This window comes from Peromyscus eremicus, chromosome 9 (genome assembly GCF_949786415.1).
Source record: "Peromyscus eremicus chromosome 9, PerEre_H2_v1, whole genome shotgun sequence".
NCBI classification, from domain to species: Eukaryota; Metazoa; Chordata; class Mammalia; order Rodentia; family Cricetidae; genus Peromyscus; species Peromyscus eremicus.
Genome location: NC_081425.1, coordinates 60,651,661 through 60,671,209, shown reverse-complemented (window position 1 = coordinate 60,671,209; position 19,549 = coordinate 60,651,661). Strand labels below are relative to the sequence as shown.

The 19,549-nt window shown below is 39.7% G+C and overlaps 2 protein-coding genes across 4 annotated transcripts in view; one reads left to right on the top strand and one right to left on the bottom strand.

Moving 5' to 3' along the window:
* Kpna3 (karyopherin subunit alpha 3) overlaps window positions 1–19,549 on the bottom strand; it is an 80,195-nt gene that overhangs the window by 47,329 nt on the left and 13,317 nt on the right. The window lies entirely within an intron of this gene.
* Window positions 17,621–17,938, top strand: LOC131919349 (cytochrome c-like). The gene has a single exon (XM_059273527.1). The coding sequence runs from the start codon at window positions 17,621–17,623 to the stop codon at window positions 17,936–17,938; it is 318 nt and encodes a 105-aa protein (XP_059129510.1).

The following is a 19,549-nucleotide window of genomic DNA, read 5'->3' as shown; positions in this document are numbered from 1 at the left end:
GCTGATTAACAACCTAAAAACAGACTTCAAACTCTTATCAATTAATCTCATGTACAATCCTTGTGATGTGAAATCTGGCTGTCAATTTATTAGATTAAGGTATGGCCAGGGAGCTGGTAAAAATCCCTGAGATTGTCCTATGGCCGGACAGACAGAAAAGCTTGTGTTGATACCAGACATTGGCAAGATGAAGAAGTTTCGTACATTGTTGGGGAATATAAAACAGAACAATAATTCAAAAACAATTTGACGTTCATAAACTCAACATGCAACTACCATAGGACCCAGACACTGAACTTCTAAGCATTTATTCCAGTAGAAAGAAGCTTATTTTCCTAAGAAACTTATACCGTATGTTTACAACAGCTTTACTCCTAGTAGCCAAACCAACAAAGCAACAACAAACCAAGTATTTTCCATGCTTCAGCTGTGACATTTACATACCATGGAACACTGTTCTAAGTCAGTAACAAGCACATAAGAAAGTCAGGTGGCGAGATTAAAGGGCTTCAGGCTAATGGTATGATTTGGGTAAGTATCCCCCAAAGGACCCTAGCCTACGGTATTCCTTGGAAGTTACAAGTCTTTAAGAAGCAGAATCTAGTGGGAGAAAAATAGGATATTAGGGGTGTAGCCTCTCCCTAACGACTCTTTGCTTATCTGCTGCCAAGAACAAAGAGACCTTCCTCCACCATACACTCCCAACATAATGTACTGTGTGGCCACAGGCCCAACTGACCATGAATTCCAACTCTGAAACCATAAGCTAAATAACCCTTTCCTCCTGGAAAATGATTATCTGATGTACTTTGTCATGGTATAGGAAAGCTGATTAACAACCTAAAAACAGACTTCAAACTCTTATCAATTAATCTCATGTACAATCCTTGTGATGTGAAATCTGGCTGTCAATTTATTAGATTAAGGTATGGCCAGGGAGCTGGTAAAGCACTAATTATTCTCAGTGCTTCAGTAGGCACTGAGTTCATTCTTGGCATTTATAATTCAACTCAACTGTCTAGGGTATGTCTGTAAGGATGTCAAAGGACAGTGGCATCTATGTTGGTAAGTGAGTTAAAGTCTGTCATCAACATAGGTGGACACCAGCCAATAAACTGGGTGTCCACATAGAACAGAAAGGATGGGCAAGTTTTAGCCTAGGTCTGGGGTGTCTTTGTCTCTGCCTTTGAGCACATTCCCCATCCTCTGGACTCACAGTAGTATGCCTGCCTTTCCCTTGCCACACCTCTCATGGGTCTATAGCTTCAGCCTTCCCTGGTTCTCTACCCTCCAAACAGCCACTGTGGAACTAACTATTCGGCCTCCAAAATGAAGCCAATGAGCTTAGTATATCTGCTCCCAGTGGTATTCACCTTTATCTCTGTCAGTTCTGCCTCTCTAGAGACACTACAATATATCTCATTTGGAAACTCTCCAAACTTAGAAAACACGGCATTTTAGACAAGTGAAACCTGAGCACACACTGGCTAGGTGAGAGTCTAGAGGAACGACTGTTAGGGTTTAGGGGGCTGTGTGGAGAAAAGGAAGTATGGCACTGCCACTGCAGGGAGTTTTAAGAAACCTTATAGTTTAAGTAAAACTGTCCTCTTAATAATTTGTGTGTGTGTGTGTGTGTGTGTGAAGACTGTTCGAGAGTTGGTTCTCTCCTTCCATGTGGGTCTTTGTGAGAGGTCTCAGCAAACACCATAGCCAGCAGAGCATTGATCCACATGAGTCTGGTTCAACATTACTCAGTAGCTGGTGTTGGTTCAAACTTTTGGAGTCTGGGCAGTTTTTCTTAGGCATATTTAAGTATTTAAGTACAGTACAGTTTGGGGGAGAGTTTCCTTGTGTAACACAATCCTGTGTGCACAATAAAGCTTAAGGTGCAATTACATTGAAACAAAATAAATAAAAGTAAAAAAAAATAGTAAGTTAGAAGGAACAATTAGGGGTTTGATGTAGTGAAGCATGCCTGTAATGCAAGGACTCTGATAGCTGCATTGGGAGGATCCTAAATTCAAGTGCAATGTGGGTTATACACTGAGGTTCTGTGGAGGGGATTAGGAGAGGGGAAAAAAAGGGAGATTAGAGAGAATGAATAAACAGAAACAGAAAAGAAGAGAAAGAATGGAGGGAGTGTGGGAGGCCTACCCATTTCTCTGTGGGTGGCCCACTCCCACTTTTTCACCAGGGTACCCTTGAGGAGGGAAGAGGGAGAAACATTTAGATAGAAAGACAGAGAGGAGAGAAAAAGATAGAAACACAGGATAGCCTCAGGAGGGCCCGGATCCTTATCCACCAGCTACTTCTGTCTCTTCTAAAGGGCCTTTTATAGGAACGCCAAGGGGTGGAGCAAAAGACCTCCCCCTAGCACAGCCAAGTGCAGATCCTTCCAATCACCTGGTAACCACACATGTGGTCAGGCAATCCTCTAATGCAACCCTCTGTGGGCCTTCACAAGGGAGCAACAACTAGTAAATATAAAAGAAATAGTGATAAATATAGAAAAGAAAGAAATAGCAGGTCCAGTAAGTTACAATATCCTGTTTACTCAAGATCCAAAGAGAAAAAGGCAATGAACAAAAGCAACATTTAAAGAGACAACAACTAAGAATTTACAACTGAAGAAAAGAAAAAAGAAAAGAAAGCCACATTCAAGAAGTCAATATCCTAGCCCTCAGGAGGGAGATGCAGGTAGATCTCTATGAGTTCAAGGCCAGCCTGGTCTACAGAGTGAGTTATAGGACAGCCAGAGCTACGCAGAGAAGCCCTGTCGTGAAAAATCAAAAAGATAAGCATTTTAAAAAAAGAAGTTGACAAACTCCAAGTGCAAAAACAAAACCAAATGCACATGGATAGAGAGCATCGGGCTGCAGTGCACCAAGAGGTTAAGGACCCTAAAAGGAGCCAGGGTGAAACAAACTATATCCAAAAAAGCAGTCATTTTATTTGCTTATAAGTGGGCTTTATAAATTTTGTATTTTATTGGACTAGTTTATTAACAATTTTACCTTTTAAAAAACAATGGCCCTTAATAGAAAGTGGCTAAAAAAGAAAAAAGAGTATCAACTTAAAAACATACTGTTAGCATAGACTCTCAGATGACAAATCCACCCTAAAAATCTACACTGAAAATAAATCAACCAGTTCAGAACAGTACAGATCAGAGCAGGAATAACATATCTGTAAGCAAAACAAAATTAAACCCTACATACTACAATCCATGAGTTGTATGAATAAAACCTGTACCTTAATAAACATAAACAGCCACATTATACTTGTTCCTTGGCCTATCAACTGTTTCCCAAGCATTGTAACTGGAGTGTTTAAATTCTACTTGAGGAAAGGAAGGTAAAAGACAAAATAATTTCCAGGTTCAATTTGGTTTTGTAGACTGTATAAGGATACAAAACTACCCTCTCCAGTAGTGACACACAGAAAATGATTGCTCTGTGTTATCTTGTACTGATGCCCTTTAAGGAAGGACTGCCACCAAGTAAGCATTCTTGTTTCATGGTATTCATGACAAAGCTACTTCTGTAAAGCAATAAAAGCCACAGAGCAATGAGACATCAACCTCCTAAAAGAACATGTTACCTTCAAACTCAGAATTGTGAAGGAATGATAGAACTCAGATGTCATCACAATTAAGTAAATTCGTGGGTCCAGGCAATGATTATTGGTGATTTCTAACATCACAAACAGAATCGGACACAATATACCACACAACAGAAGTACATCCCACACCCCTAGATTGTATAAATTTAATAGAAGAACATGGATCTTTACAGCTAACACTTAGTAATATAATAAAAAGACAAGTGACACTATTAAAGCACAGCAGATTTGCTAAATAGTCATTTCTCCAAAGAAGGGAGACAATGACCAGTAAACATATCAGAGAAATGCACATGAAAATCACCTGAGATGCTGCCTACAGGATGGCTAAATTTTTAAAAGGAGGTCCAGTGTTGCAGCTCAGTAGTAGAGTACTTGCCTAACATGTGCACAGCCCTGTGTTTGCTATCTAGTACAAAAAGAAAAAAAGCAGGTATGTATTAAAAGGACTAGAAGAAAGTAAAACTGATCAACAAATACAATGTACTCTATTCATTAACTATGTAGCAACAAAAAGGAATACAATACACACTAGTTAACCTCTAAGAACTTTGAGCCACATACTATAATCCCATCTCTACAAATATCCAGAACTGGCAATCTACAGGCAGAAAGATGAATATTTCTTAGATAGAGGGAGTGGGGGATGAGGGAGGAGAGTCAGAAAACAGCAGGTGAGGGCTAAAGGATTTCACCATCTACCATGATGGTGAAAATATTTTAACTTCAGTTGTGACACTTTCACAACTCTTGGAATAAATACATCAAAAGCCACTGAACAGCAGACAATCAATGAGTGAACTGAACAGTATGTGAATTAAAGCTCTATAAACTAATACGGTGTGAATTAGACATCAACAAGTAAGTACAGTATCTACAAGAATTCAGGAAGATGTGGAGCAACTGATAAATTTGTCTGTACAACCACTTTCCAGCAACAATCTGGTAAAATTTGGTAACACTAAAAATCAGCCTAAAAGACAGTCTACTCTATTTAAACTCTTGCTACATGTGCCACAAGACATATATAAACAGTTTGAGGGCATCATTGGTATGTAATAGCAAAACATAAAAACAATTTAATTAACTGTGATACAATTATTTAACAAAAATTAATGAACCTTTTCTTCACATTAGCTTATGAAAAAAATTAATATTATATTTCAGTATAGAAGTATATATGATAAATCTAGAGACACAACTTAATAATTAGTAGCCATAGTAATAGAAAAATAGAGCTAGCTCACTCATTCTAGTTCTGAAATTAAGTACTGGATTCATGGAAATCTATTTTATTATTGCTTCAAGAATTACTGTCTATGAGATCTATTTTTGTGTATGGAATATCACATTGCTTTTAAGAGTTTAAGGGGAAAATAGCATTACTAATACACTACCATGCATCTTGTATTAAACTTGTTCTCTAGGCTGGAGGAAAAGCTCAGTGAGAGAGCACTTACTTAGCACATGCAATTGCCCTAGGTTCAACACCCAGTACCCAAAAGGTCTTCAAAAGAAATGCATAAAAAACTGTGATCCACTGATGCTTTTGCCCAGTAACACCAACAAGCTACAGCCATCAAAATACAAAGTAATAGTAATAGGTACCCATTATAATTCAATTCAGTGTAGGCCTAAATAAACAACAACAACAACAAAAAAAACAAATAATAACAACAAACCCCACTGATAATACTAACACTTCTACGCTATACCTGGCTTGGATTAGTAATTCTCAAACTTTAGTATCCCAGAATCCTATAGCTTGTTAAAACAGACTACTGGCTCCAATCCAGAGTGTTTCTCAAGCACCAAGTCTGGGGCAGTATGAAAACATTACGTTTTAAAAAGAGCTCAGTACCAACACCAAACCAAAACAAGTAGATAAGTACATAAAATATATTCAATACTGAAAGTATAAAATTTAATGTGATACTCCACAGTTTCCATTGCAAATAAATGCCTTTTCTAACTGTTCACTGAGTTGTATATACTTTGGTCTGGTTAATTTCCATGTGATGTTTTTATTTATCTGCAAGGTTTTTTATTTTTTTTTATTTATCTGCAAGGTTTTTTATTTTTAATCAAAAAGTTTATGAAATTTTAAAATAATAAAAATTACAAAACAAAAAAACTATCTCAATTAAAGATACTGATATTGCTAACTAAGGAGTGTTGTTTGAATCTTAGATGGTCTTTTAATAAAAAATAAAAATAAAAATAAATAAATAAATAAATAAAACCAGAGCCAGATATCAGGGTGAAAGCTGAAAGATCAGAGAAGCAGAACAGCCAGCCACTAGCTCTTACCTCTATGAAATCCTCAGTCTAAAGAGACTGAGTTCCTGTTTCCTCACACCTTATATACCTTTCTCTGCCCTGCCATATTACTTTCTGGGATTAAAGGCAGGTGTGCTTCCCAAGCAAAGGCATGAGATCTCAAGTGTGTGATTAAAGGTGTGTACTACCACTGGCTAGCTGTTTCTCTTCTATACTGGATCAATCTCATGTAGCCCCGTGTGGCCTTGAACTCAGAGATCCAATGGATCTCTGCCTCCGAGATTAAAGGTGTGTGCCACCACTGCCTGACTTCTATGTCTAATCTAGTGGCTGGCTCTGTCCTCTGATCCTCAGGCAAGTTTATTAGGGTATACAATATATCACGTGCACCACCATGCCCAGTCTGTAGTTGGTTCTTGAGGAAAAAAGTTGCCACAGACTCTCGAGTTACGGAGAAATTAAAACTTAAAGGTGAAGAGTGGAAGTCCGTGTCTGGCCAGCCTTTTGAACAGGCTGTTTGAATAGTTGTTGAAGATACCAGTAATACAATCAGGATTTTGATTGGAAAGGAAAACTAAGCTGAGCCACTTGCCAGTCCTTAGTAAATATAAGGGAGATGGTATCAGAAATGAGAATGAACATAAGATGTCGGTAGATAGTGTTGAAGTGTATGGAGATAGATGAGACACTGGCCATCACAGTTGGAATGATGTTGGGAGCCTGAGTGATGATTATAGTTAATATTTATTGGGAGCTTCAGCATGCCATAGGCACTGCTCCTATTTAGAAACATTTGCTATAACTTGATTGATTGGTCTTAGGAACCTTATGAAGTACTCTCATAAAGAAAAGAAACAGAGGAGGAGGGGAGAGAGAAATAGACAGATGGACAGAGAGAGAGAGGGGGGGGGGGAGAGAGAGAGAGAGAGAGAGAGAGAGACAGACAGACAGACAGACAGACAGACAGACAGACAGAGACACCCCAGTAGCATTCCCCAAATATCAAAGCTTGTACATGTGGGGATCAATGATACAGCTCCAGACTGACTCCAGAGCAGATATGTCATCATAGGGCAGTGCACTAATGTGTTTGTCTTGTACATACACACAGTCTATGTTGAATAATTCATTTGGTTTATAATTACCTTAGAGAAAAATTGTTCAGTAGATATAGATGAAATTCTAGTAAAATAAGAAACGCAGAGCCAAATACAGAGTTAAAGCCTAAGAGATCAGAGCACTAGCGAAGCCCAAGACTACCTTTAGCTTACCAGTCGCTGCCTGAGAGAGAAACCTTCTCCTGTGTGACCTGTCTTTTTATTGCCTTTCTGTTATACCTTCTCATTGGCTCTAAACCCAACCACATGATTTCCTCATCACTGCCTGTCTATACAGACCTCCAGGTCTCTATGGTTGGTACTGGGATTAAAGGTTTGGGTCACCACTTGGCTGTATCCTTGACCACACAGAGACTCTGCCTGCCATGTGATCGGATTAAGGGTATGTGCCACCACCGCTGGACTTCTGCTAAATGGTTTGCTTTTAGCTCTGATCCCCAGGCAACTTTATTTATTAATATACAAATAAAATCACATTTCAGCACAAATAAAATATCACCATATCTCCCCCTTCTATTCTAATAAAAAGAAAAAAGGAAAAAAGTTATAACTAATATAAGAAAAACTATATACAATAAGTACAATAACTATATACAATATATACAAGCAATAAATAAACAATGTCTAGTCCATTTGCATTTGACAAACTCAGAGAAAATATTCCATTATCCTATTTTTGGTAAGTCCAAAATGTACCTGATTCACTTTCTATTCTAACTTATATTACTAACAGAACTATCTTATAATGTTTTTCAAATTTATACACTTACACCTCTTAAGTGAGTTTCTTTTCTGAAATTCTTAACAAGGAAAACTATAATTATAACTATCTAATCTTTAACTAACTATAACTATAACTATCTAATAGTAAGATTTTGATGCTCTGTAATTTGGTGATGATTGTATTATGTATTTTGTGTGATAACCTAGAGCCACATCATCGTAAGTATACCCAAGTTCCTTTCATTAAAAACATACTTAGTCTCCAATTTTGTACTGATCACTGTCCTCGTTAGCCAAAATTCTTTATAAAGCCATCTACACTACCTTCCTTTTCACTCTATCCAAAACTCCATTAACACTATTCTTGCCAAGACCATCAGCAACCTTGCAACTGAGGATCTCAATCCTTATTTGGGTTGCATGTCTGCAGTGCTCTGTTCAAATTATTCACGCATTAATTTTCATTTCCCTAACTTCCATAACACCATGCACCTGACTTTCTTCCCTACATACACACATACACACACACACACACACACACACACACACACACACACACACACACACACACTTTCTAGGTAGTGAATATGGACAGAAGATTTCAGATCTTCTGAAATCCAGACCTGAATTGCCCCTTCAAGTGCAGCTTCCTTTAAGTAAACTGCTATATTTATGTTGATTTGGGAGTATTCCACAAGTCCAACAACCTTAAGGAATTTAGGCCAATAGTTCTCACCGGAGCTAAAGTATCTTCTGGATCACCACCCAGAAATGACCACAAATCCTATGATATTCCAAACCGAACTCAACATTTTCCTCTCATCTCATCTATTTTGCCCTATCTGTAACAAAAGTGGGATGTTAAAATACCTAAAAAGTGTTTCTGAGAAATGATACACATTAATAAGAGCTCCTGTCACTTTTACAAAGTAGGTAATTACCAATGCTTATTACCCCGTTTTTGTTCTTCACAGACTGCAACTTGGATTTCCAATTTTAGACCCCATTTCTTTTGCTCATTAAGCTTTTAATCTTAGTGGTTTTATTTTTAATTTTTAGCAAACCTGCCTGGTCTATTTCAGTTTCAGTTTCTGAATACTACTTATATTTATTTCCTTGTGTGTTGCACAAACCCTAATTGGTCTTATAATAAAAACCCGGAACCAGATATCAGCAGAAAGATCATAGAAGCAGAGCAAGCCACAGCCACCACCTCTTACCTCACCAACTCCTCACCAGATGGGAGAAGATAGGAAGTGACTCTCGCAGGCTGAGGAGTTGGTGAGGTAAGAGGTGGTGGCTATGATTTGCTATGCTTCTGACCTTTCAGCTTTCACCCTGATAACTGACTCTGGGTTTTTATAATAAGACCATTTAGGGAGCGGGGGAGAAAAGGAAGAAGGAAACACAAGGTTAAGAGCACTGACTGATGTTCCAGAGGACCCAGGTTCAATTCCCAGGCCGTCCAGTGTCCGATCACGCCAGAATTATAAAAAAAAAAAAAAAAAAAGACCATTTAGGATTCGTGCAACACTTGAGCTTGGAATCGTCTGTGTTCTCTGCTTGTGCTAGTGAGACTATACAAAATTTGAAACATTTAGCCTCTAATAGTAATTAGAGCAAAAGGTAAATGATGTAGAACCTAAATACCGAAATACATTAATAATCTGGATATGTAATCATACACCATACAACAACATATCACATATCTGGTGCTCACTCCGTAACATAGGGGAAACAAAAAATTCCTATCATCTACTGCCAAGGTAGCTATGTGATGTTAATGTCACAGTGGGTGCTGGCTAGTTTTTATTTCACCTTAACACATGCCAGAGTCATGTGAGAGGAGGAAATCTCAATTGAGAAAATGTCTCCACTAAGATCCGGCTGTAGGCAAGCCTAGTGGGCATATTTGTAATTAGTGGTTAAGGTGGAGGGCCTAGACCATTGTGGCTGGTGGCCACCTCAGAGATGGCGGGCCTGGGTTGCATTAATGAAGCAGACTGAGCAAGCCATGAGGAGAAAGCTAGTAGGTTGCACTCCTCCATGGCCTCTGTCTGCATTAGCTCCTGCCTCCGGGATCCTGCCCTGGTTGAGTTCCTGCCCTGACTTTAATGATGATCTAAAGCCTTTCCTCCCCAAGTTGCTTTTGGTCACTGTGTTTTATCACTGCAACAGTAAACACAACTAAGACACAATGTAATATATACTCACTTGGTTGTAGTGATGCTAGCTAGTGCAAATAAACCTAGCACCCTACCAGGTGGATAAAGTATAGTACATACAACTATGTGAAGTACACTGATACTTGTGATGACAAACAAGTACACTATCGGTCTATGACTTTATTTTACTACACTTTTTTTAGTGCACTTTTATTTATACTCTCACTACTCACCTGAGAACTATCCAGACCGCCTTGACTGACTGTGGGAAGGCCCACCCTGATCACCCTTCCCTGCTCTCACACCGGCATTTCCAAGCTTTCACCGTGGACTAGTGGTTCTCTAAGAACCTTCCAGCTTCAGAAGCCAGACTAGGATGGCTGAGGCACCAGCCTCGTGGACTGAGTAACTAGCGGCTGTCCCCATCCCTCCCGGTGAGACAGCTATTGTGGGACTACTGACTGCTGAGGCACCAGCCTCAAGGACTGAGAAACCACCAGGTTCTCAGCCTCTCCTGGGTGACTCTCTGTTGTCACCATTTAAAGCTGACTTCATAAATAAATCCCCTTGGTTCTGTTCCTGTAGAGAACCCGGACTAAAACAACTATAACAGAGTGTGCTATACATAACAGCAGCAGCCTCATACACTTCATGTTTACTAGCTCTTTCTTGACCTCATCAAGAAGCCATACTGTGTGACTGGCCACACCATCTAGCTCACAGAATGACAATATTACCTAACAATGCATTTCTCAGAACATGTTCCTACAGTTAAGCAGCACAACTGGATATTCAGTATAAATTACATTAAACTTAATTATGCTAAATTATCATCACTGTTTTTATTAAAATTTTATTGTAAAGAACTTGCAAATAAACAAACATCATGAAGTGACTAGCCACAACCAGTCTATACATCTACTTCCATACAGTTAGAAGAGCCAGTCTGAAACTGTGGAAACTACACAGTGGATTCTACACTTTCACTATCGAATATAACTGTGCTGGCTAGTTTTATGTCCAATTGACACAAGCTGGAGTCATTGGAGAGGAGGGAACCTCAATTTGGAAAATGCCTCCATAAGATGATGCTGTGGGCAACCCTGAAGAACATTTTCTTACTCAGTGATTGATGGGGGATGGCCCAGCCCATTGTTAGTGGGGCCATCCGAGATGTATAAGAAAGCAGGCTGAGAAAGCCATGAGAAGCAAGCCAGTAAGCAGCACTCCATCATGGCCTCTGCATCAGCTAGCTCCTTCCTCCAGCTTCCAGCCCTGTTTGAGTTCCTGTCCTGACTTCTTTCAGTGATAGATTACAATGTAGAAGTGTAAGCCAAATCCTTCCCCAACTTGCTTTTGGTCATGTTTCATCACAGCAATAGTAACCCTAACTAGGACAATATTTTTATGCACTTATCCACCACACACAGTTAAAATGAGAAAAACAATTAGCTGTCATCCTCTTCCATGCATTTAGTGCTTCCTCAACACTAAAAACTATCCTTTTTCAAAGAAAATGGTATTACAGTGTCATCTCTGGAAGAGAAGCATCACTTTGATCCAAAAAGTATTGTCTAGTATGAGAAATTAAGAAGCAAATAGGAGCCTTCAAGACTCCTTTCCCATCAAGTCTTTTGGTCCATTTGTTATAGACAAAAAAATGTAGCAGTGATGAAGTTAGTAATATCATATCAGAAACCTGAAACTACGTCAATTTGCAATCTACTATAACTCCATTGCATCTCTACTTAGAAACTAACTAAAGCTGAAAACCAAGAGAAAGGAGAGAGAGGGAGGGAGGGAGAGGGGGACAAAGAGAGCATAGAATTCCTTTAATAAGAAAGATCTGAGGGGTGGGGAGATATCTCATCAGTTAAAAACATGGCATCTCATACTAGCAACTCCAGTCCCAGGGCATGTGACACCCTCTTCTAAACTACTTGGGCACCAGGCAGTCTGTGTCTCATACAGGACTCTGTGTCTCAAGAATTTAAATATTTTAGAGCAGCATTGTGGAATAATTTAATTCAAGAAGAATGCTAATCAAATTAGCAAAAGAACAAGTACAAAGTGTGATTATTAGAAGTGTAGAGATGACTCAGTGGTAAAAGCACCTGCTGTTCTCACAGAGGACCTGAGTTCAAGTCTCAGCACCCACATCAGGTAGCTCACAATTGCCTGTACCTCAGATGAGGGGTGAAATCTAACTCCCATTTCTGGCCTCCCTCTACCCAGCGCTCCCCCCGCCACACACAAAAATTAAGGAATTATGATTATTCTTGTCATCTTGATTTGGTGACAGTTTCATGACATACACATATGAAAAAACATGCAGTTTATCAACATGGCAGTTTATCCTTACATGCAGTTTATCATTATGTTAATTATCCTTCAATAAAGCTACTTGAAAATGAAGCTTAGTGAAATACTGTGCAGGCTAATTTTATGTAAACTTGACATAAGCAAGAGTTGTCTGAAAGGAGGGAACCTCAGTTAAGAAAATGCCTCCCTCCATAAGATCCTGCTGTAGGGCATTTTCTTAATTAGTGATTGATGGGGGAGGGTGTGGTGGTATTGTGTTGCCCAAAATATTGTGTATCCTAATAAACTTATCTGGGGTCAGAGAACAGAAAAGCCATAATATTAAACATAGAGGTTAGGCAGTGGTAGCACATGCCTTTAATCCTAGCATTCCAGAGACAGAAATCCCTCTGGATCTCTGTGAGTTCAAGGCCCAAGGCCGCATTGGAAACAGCCAGGCATGGTGACTCACGCCTTTAATCCCAGAAAGTAGCCTTTAATCCCAGGGAGTGGTGGTAGAAAGCAGAAAGGTTTATAAAGCGTTGAGGACCAGAAACTAGAAGCATTCGGCTAGTTAAGCATTTGGCTGGTTAAGCTTTCAGGCTTTGGAGCAACACAGCTCAGCTGAGATTCATTCTGGATGAGGACTCAGAGGCTTCCAGACTGAGGAAACAAGACCAGCTGAGAAGTTGGCCAGGTGAGGTTAGCTGTGGTTTGTTCTGATTCTCTGACCCCAGGTAAGTTTATTAGGATACACAATATTTTGGGGAACACAATACCACCACAGGAGGGCCCAGCCCATGGTGGGTGGTGCTACCCCTAGGCTGGTGGTCCTGGGTTCTATAAGAAAGCAGGTTGAGCAAGCCATGAGAAGCAAGCCAGTAAGCAGCACTCCTCCATGGTCTCTGCATCAGCTCCTGCCTCCAGGTTCCTGTCCTGTGTGAGTTCCTATCTTGACTTCCTTCAGTGCCAGACTATGATGTGGAAATTTAAGCCAAATAAACTGTTCCTCCCCTACTTTGCTTTTAGTGATGTTGTTTCATCACAGCAACAGAAACTCTAACTAGGATATCTATGCTGTGTGATATTTTGTTTATGTTCTGACAAATAAAGCATGCCTAGAGATCAGAGGTTGGAGTTAGCCACTACTTAACCATAGAGACCAGGCAGTGATGGCTCACACCTTTAATCTCAGCATTTGGGAGGCTCACACCGTTAATCCAAGCACAATTGGGAGGTGAAGACAGGATACTACAATCATTATCTTTAAGCCAGTAAAGTACTTGTCCTAACAGCTCTTCTTATTAGCATTTATTGTACATGTATGTGTACAATGTGTGTGCAGAAGCCTGCAGAGCCCAGAAAAGGGCACTGGATTCCCTGAAACTAGAATTATAGGCAATTGTGAGCCACCATGTGGGTATCAGGAACCAAGCCCTGGTCTTCTCTAAGAGCAGTTAATTACTGTTGAGCCATCTCTCCAGCCTCCCAATAGCTCTTTAATAAATAAACATCTTGTAAAAAAAATTGTTATTTACTGTACAGTTAGGTGTATCTATACAGACCATTCAACTTGTGCCTTATCCTTCTACTCAATTACAACATGAATACCAACATCAAATATATGTATCTTACATACAAAAACCTGAAGTAAGGTCCAGAATGTGCATACTACAATTAACTTGTTTCAACTTTCAGACCTCTTTCATCTTATATTGAAAATGCTGAGGGCCTGGTGTGGTGGCACATGCCTTTAATCCCAGCATTCAGGAGGTATAGGCAGGTGAATCTCTAAAAATTCAAAACTAGCCTGGCCTACAAAGTGACTTCCAGGTCAGCCAGAGCTACACAGTGAGACTGTGCCTCAAAAGAGGCAAAGAAATAGAAAACAAAGAAATGCTGATTCTGGCTGGAGATAGAGCTTAATTGTTAGTGGTCTGCCCTGCATGCATGAGGCCCTAGGTTCAGACCCCAGCACTAAGAAGTGCTGCTCTTATTTGCTTCTTATAGTCTGACCACCTGTCTTCGTTATATGAAAAGTAATTACAGCCCAAACAGACATTCTGCTGTGCGTTTTATGTTCTATTGTTTGTCTTCTTTTAGGGTAATCAAATATATCACATATCTGAAGTAGTCACTAAGTGCCTATGCTGGCTTTTCATATTAGGTTTCCTCATTAAAGATTGCCATCTGCAACTCAATCTACTTGGAATATTCTACCACTAAAGGCCCTGGCATTCATGCTGTGTACACACGCGCTTACCCAATACCACTGCACGCCCAGTACCACAGACTGACAGGATCTGTCAGATTTTATACATAAATGTTTGGACTTGCTCCCTTTCCAGCACCTCTTTTCCAGGATTTCCACTGTTCTCTCTCTAGAACTACTTTTACAGTTCAAGCCAGTAATACTGTGTACTCTGCCCCAAGCAGAAGGATTATTAAGGAACCCCTAGACAAAATCCCACCAACTTATAATTTCACCAAATAGCTGTTTGTTTTTTTTTTAAGAATAGGACCCACTCGCTGGGCGGTGGTGGCACACGCCTTTAATCCCAGCACTTGGGAGGCAGAGCCAGGCAGATCTCTGTGAGTTCGAGGCCAGCCTGGGCTACCAAGTGAGTTCCAGGAAAGGCGCAAAGCTACACAGAGAAACCCTGTCTCGAAAAACCAAAAAAAAAAAAAAAAATAGGACCCACTCAAGGTTAAACATGCTTTTTAATGCTCCAGTGCTTTAAAATGTTTTAAATAAATATATTTTATCTAAGTCTTATTATATGAGGGATGGAAACTTTAGGCACTATATAATCACTGACTCAGAACTCCACATGCTACTTTGACTACAGAAACTGAAATGCCTTCATTATCTGTTGTTATAGTTAGGGTTACTACTGCTGTGACACCGTGACCAAAAACCAAGTTGGAGAGGAAGGGGTTTATTTGTTTTTTATCTCTGCATTGTATTCCATCACTGAAGGAAATCAGGACAGGATCTTCCACAGGGCAGGAACCTAGAGGCAGAAGCTGATGCAGAGGCCATGGAGGGGAGCTGCTTTACTAGCTTGCTTCTCATGGCTTGCCCAGCCACCTTCTTATAGAACTCAGGACCACAGCCCAGGGATGGCAACACCCACAATGGGCTGGGCCCTCCCCCTCAATCATTAATTAAGAAAGTGCTCTATAGGCTTGCCTACAGCTCCATCTTAAGGAGGCATTTTCTCAGTTGAGGCTCCCCCATCTCTGATGGTTCTAACTTGTGTCAAGTTGACATAAAACTAGCCAGCACATCTGTGTTGTCCAGGCTGGTTGAATTCCCCACCTTCCTGCTTCCCCCTGAGCACTGAGATCCCAGGTATGTATAACTAGGCCTAACTATCTTTTTCCTTTTCATAAGAAATGCTTTTATTCACATGTAATATATAACATAAAATTCAACCTTTTAAAGAACAGTAAGATAACAAACTCAGTATTTTTAAACATTTGTTAGTGTTGTGTGTGCATGTATGTATAATAAGGGGACACATATGCCACAGCATGTATGTAGAGGTCAGAGGACAACTCTGTGGAGTAGGTTCTCTCCATCCACCTGAACATAGGTTTCAGGCTGCCACATTTGCAACAGCAAGTGCTGTATCCATTGAGTCAACTCACTAACCTCTGCATTTGCTGTATGAGACAAGGTCTTTCACTCAAACTCTAGTTTACCAACTTCGCTAGGCTGACTAGCCAGTGAGTTTCAGGATCTGCCTGTCTCCACAATTCTGTAAGCCTAGCTTTTCACATGAGTTCTGGGGATCCATACTCAGGCATTCACGCCTGCACAGCCATCTCCTCAGCCCTAGCCTGGTAACTGTGGAATTCCTCTATGTTGCAACAGCACTTGACAAGCACTGTTCCACTGCACAGGCCACTACACTCTAGTTACTCATTCTTCAGGGGCACTTTGAATTGTGATACTGCTACTATTTATGCATGCTTTCCTATCTTTTAGATATACACAGGAATAGAGGCTAAAAGTGCTCCAGAAACACCCAGGGAGATGTGTATGAGGTAGCTATAGTTATAAATAAGACAGTTTATAAACTATAATTGTTTTCAAATGTACGTAGAAGCTTAACTTGTTATTTTCTACGTTATATTTCTTTGAAAGTTCAAAAACAAAACTGACTTCTGCTTTTGTGCAGCTAGGAACAGTACTACTGTGAGTGGGTGACAACTTCGTATCTCAGAACTGTTTTCACCTCTGTGACAAAAGGAAGAGGTTGGAATCATTAAACTACCAATGTTCTGCTAGATCCATTAAAAAATTCAACTAAATATGAAGTCTACACTTTGAATTTAGTTTACCAATTCTAATTATATGCTAGAAAATATATTTTAGCTAAATTTGATACAACTAAGTGAAATAAACTATAACTGTCATAACTAACAATACAGCAAAATAGCACAGCAGTCCAAATGCTCCTCAAACTACCGCAGTTACCTGGGCAAACCCATCATGTGTGACAGAAGCTCAGTGCGAGTATACATTAAGTACAGCTAATCCAGGGCAGTACATATGGCAGGGCAGCCACATACCAGTTGGTAAGATTAACTTTAAAATCTGAACTATGTATCATTTTCAAATCATGGGAAAGTTGAAAACCTATAAATCAGAAAACTGAAATACCCAAGTCAAGGAACATCTTCTGTGTTTCCTTCAGCTAATCCCTCATTCCTGGAAAGGTCCTATGCTGTATCCCCAAAGCACCTTTTCTTCAAATATCACCCCCTTTAAAACATTCTCTACATGTAGCCTAGCTTCTTAAACTGTAGGCTAGGACCCTATATGAGGTCTTGTAGCTGAATTTCTCTTGGGTAACAAGAAATACAGCAATAATAAAAAATTTTCTAATGTCCAACAATAAAAAAATTAGCCAAAAATGTTTTACTAAGCCCCAGGTGTTTCTAGGCTTACTCAGCCATGCCAAATCATGAGTTTATTACAGCCTCAGTTCTGACCATGTGTGCACTTTACATTGCACTCCATTACATGCCTGAAACACCTCTGGCTCAGATTCTAGACTATTACATGTTATAAACTTAGAGCTTCATACATGTCTTCTGCTCTTCTAGAGAAACATAATGGGGGCGCTGAGGGAATGGATCAGTGGTTAAGAGCACTTGTTGCTCTTGCAGAGGACCCAGTACCCACATGGCAGCTCACAATCATATATTACTCCAGTCCCAGGCGTCCAATGCCTCTTCTGGCCTCTACACAGATGGTGCACAAACATACATGCAGGCAAAACATTCATACCCATAAAAATTTTTTTGAATTAAAAATTAAATCCAGGCTAGAGAGCATCTAGGACATCCATCTTCAGGTCGTAGTTTTTATGGGACTGATCACCCAGAAGGAAAATAAAAATGGGTGATGTTGAAAAAGGCAAAACGATTTTTGTTCAGAAGTGTGCCCAGTGCCACACTGTGGGAAAGGGAGGCAAGCGTAAGACTGGACCAAATCTCCATGGTCTGCTTGGGAGGAAGACAGGTCAGGCCGCTAGATGCTTGTACACAGTTGCCAGCAAGAATAAAGGCATCACCTGGGGAGAAGACACCCTGAGGAGGTATTTGGAGAATCCCAAAAAGTTTATTCCTGGAACAAAAATGATCTTCGCTGGAATTAAGAAGAAAGAAGAAAGGGCAAACCTAGGAGTTTATCTTAAAAAGGCTACTAATGAGTAATTTCACTGCCTTATTTATTATAAAACAAATGTCTCATGGCTTTTAATGTGTACCATAATTTAATTCATACACCAAAATTTAGCTCATGAATGGCTAACAATGTTTTTATTGAACAGTCCTGATTTAAGTAAAACTGACTTGTAAAGTGGGTATGATCTTTTTAAAAATTAACAATTCCAGTCGCATAAATACTATCACTGCTCTCCCTTTTTCCAGACAGGAATGGACTTAATTCTACTTCCCACAAAGATGGGTGTCACCTCAAACCTATTGAATGGTTGTATACTTAAATGTATATAACTGGGAATATGAGCATGTTTAAACACTGGGAAAATCTACCGCCGTCTCAGGAAAGAGAAGACTCACCTGTGATTCAGTTTGTGTTCACTGGCCTGTTACAGGCAATGGCTACATGTCAGGAAGCAACTGTCTACTCTTGACTTAATGATGTCATTTTAGTTAGAATTCCTTAAGTCAAAGAAAGCTGCCTTTTACCACTGAAAGGTACTTTTTGTAGTCTACGTATAATATCAAATAAAGAGTATTTAGTACTTTAAAAAAATTAAATCCAAAAGAAAAACTCTTTGTGTCTACGGGGCAGTAAGACAGTTCACTAGATAAAGGCATTTACTGCCAAGCCTCAGCACTGAGTCCAATCCCAGGACCCACATGATGGAAAGATAGGACTGACTTCTGTAAGCTGTCCTCTGACCTACACACACACACACTAAATAAATGTAAACTTTTTAAATTAAATTGCAGAATAAACCACTGGTCTGAGTTTCATAAAAAGCCATCAAATGATTTGGGGCTTGGGATTAATACAGAATTTCCAACAGTTTCTGAATAGCTTTAAATATACGTCCACCATTTTATGCTATATATTTATGTGAAGTATCATTCTCAGCACTGATGATCCACCTCATTACTATGCAAATTTTCTTTGTCTTTAACAAATGGTAAAATTACATGTATACCAAAGAACTGATTTAAAATAAATTTCTTTATGACTATCAGTAAATGTTTTATTTGTATACCTATTTTATATACCTATACATCCAGTGTGGGAAAAGTTTACAAGCCCTGCTCCAGAAAAAACTCTGTCAAAGAAAGAAACTAAAAGCAAGCCATCAGATTCAGCAGCCTGTTAGCTCCCCTACTGCAGAGCATGGTCATGTCTTTATTTGTCCAGATCCTGTCCACCTGAGGCCCCTTTAGGATCCGAGCCCTTCAAGTCCCGCTCGCAACTGCTCCTGACCACAGGACTCTTTCATTCCTGTTCTAGCCAGGTCCTTGCTTCTTTCTATGCTTACTTCTTCAGTTTAGCCTGCCATTCTGAACAAACGAGAAGAAAACTTTCCATCTCTCTTGACTGTAGCTGTTCCTTTCCATTACTACCAATTATTTAGATCAAGGTCAAACTAAACGAGCTCAGCTTCCTCAACTCAAGCTCACTCCTTACCCAGCATGGCAGCATCCAGCCACTGTCACTCTCCCAGCTCTCCATTTCTCCCTGGTCTGTAAGTGCCAAACAAATGGCTCCTATTTCTTATGACCATCAGACTTCTCCAAGGCAGTGGCCTTCCAACTACTCCCTTACAGGGTATCTTT

Excerpts from the sequence above, each read along its gene's own strand:
- LOC131919349 (XM_059273527.1), top strand. The coding sequence starts at position 17,621 with ATGGGTGATGTTGAAAAAGGCAAAACGATTTTTGTTCAGAAGTGTGCC.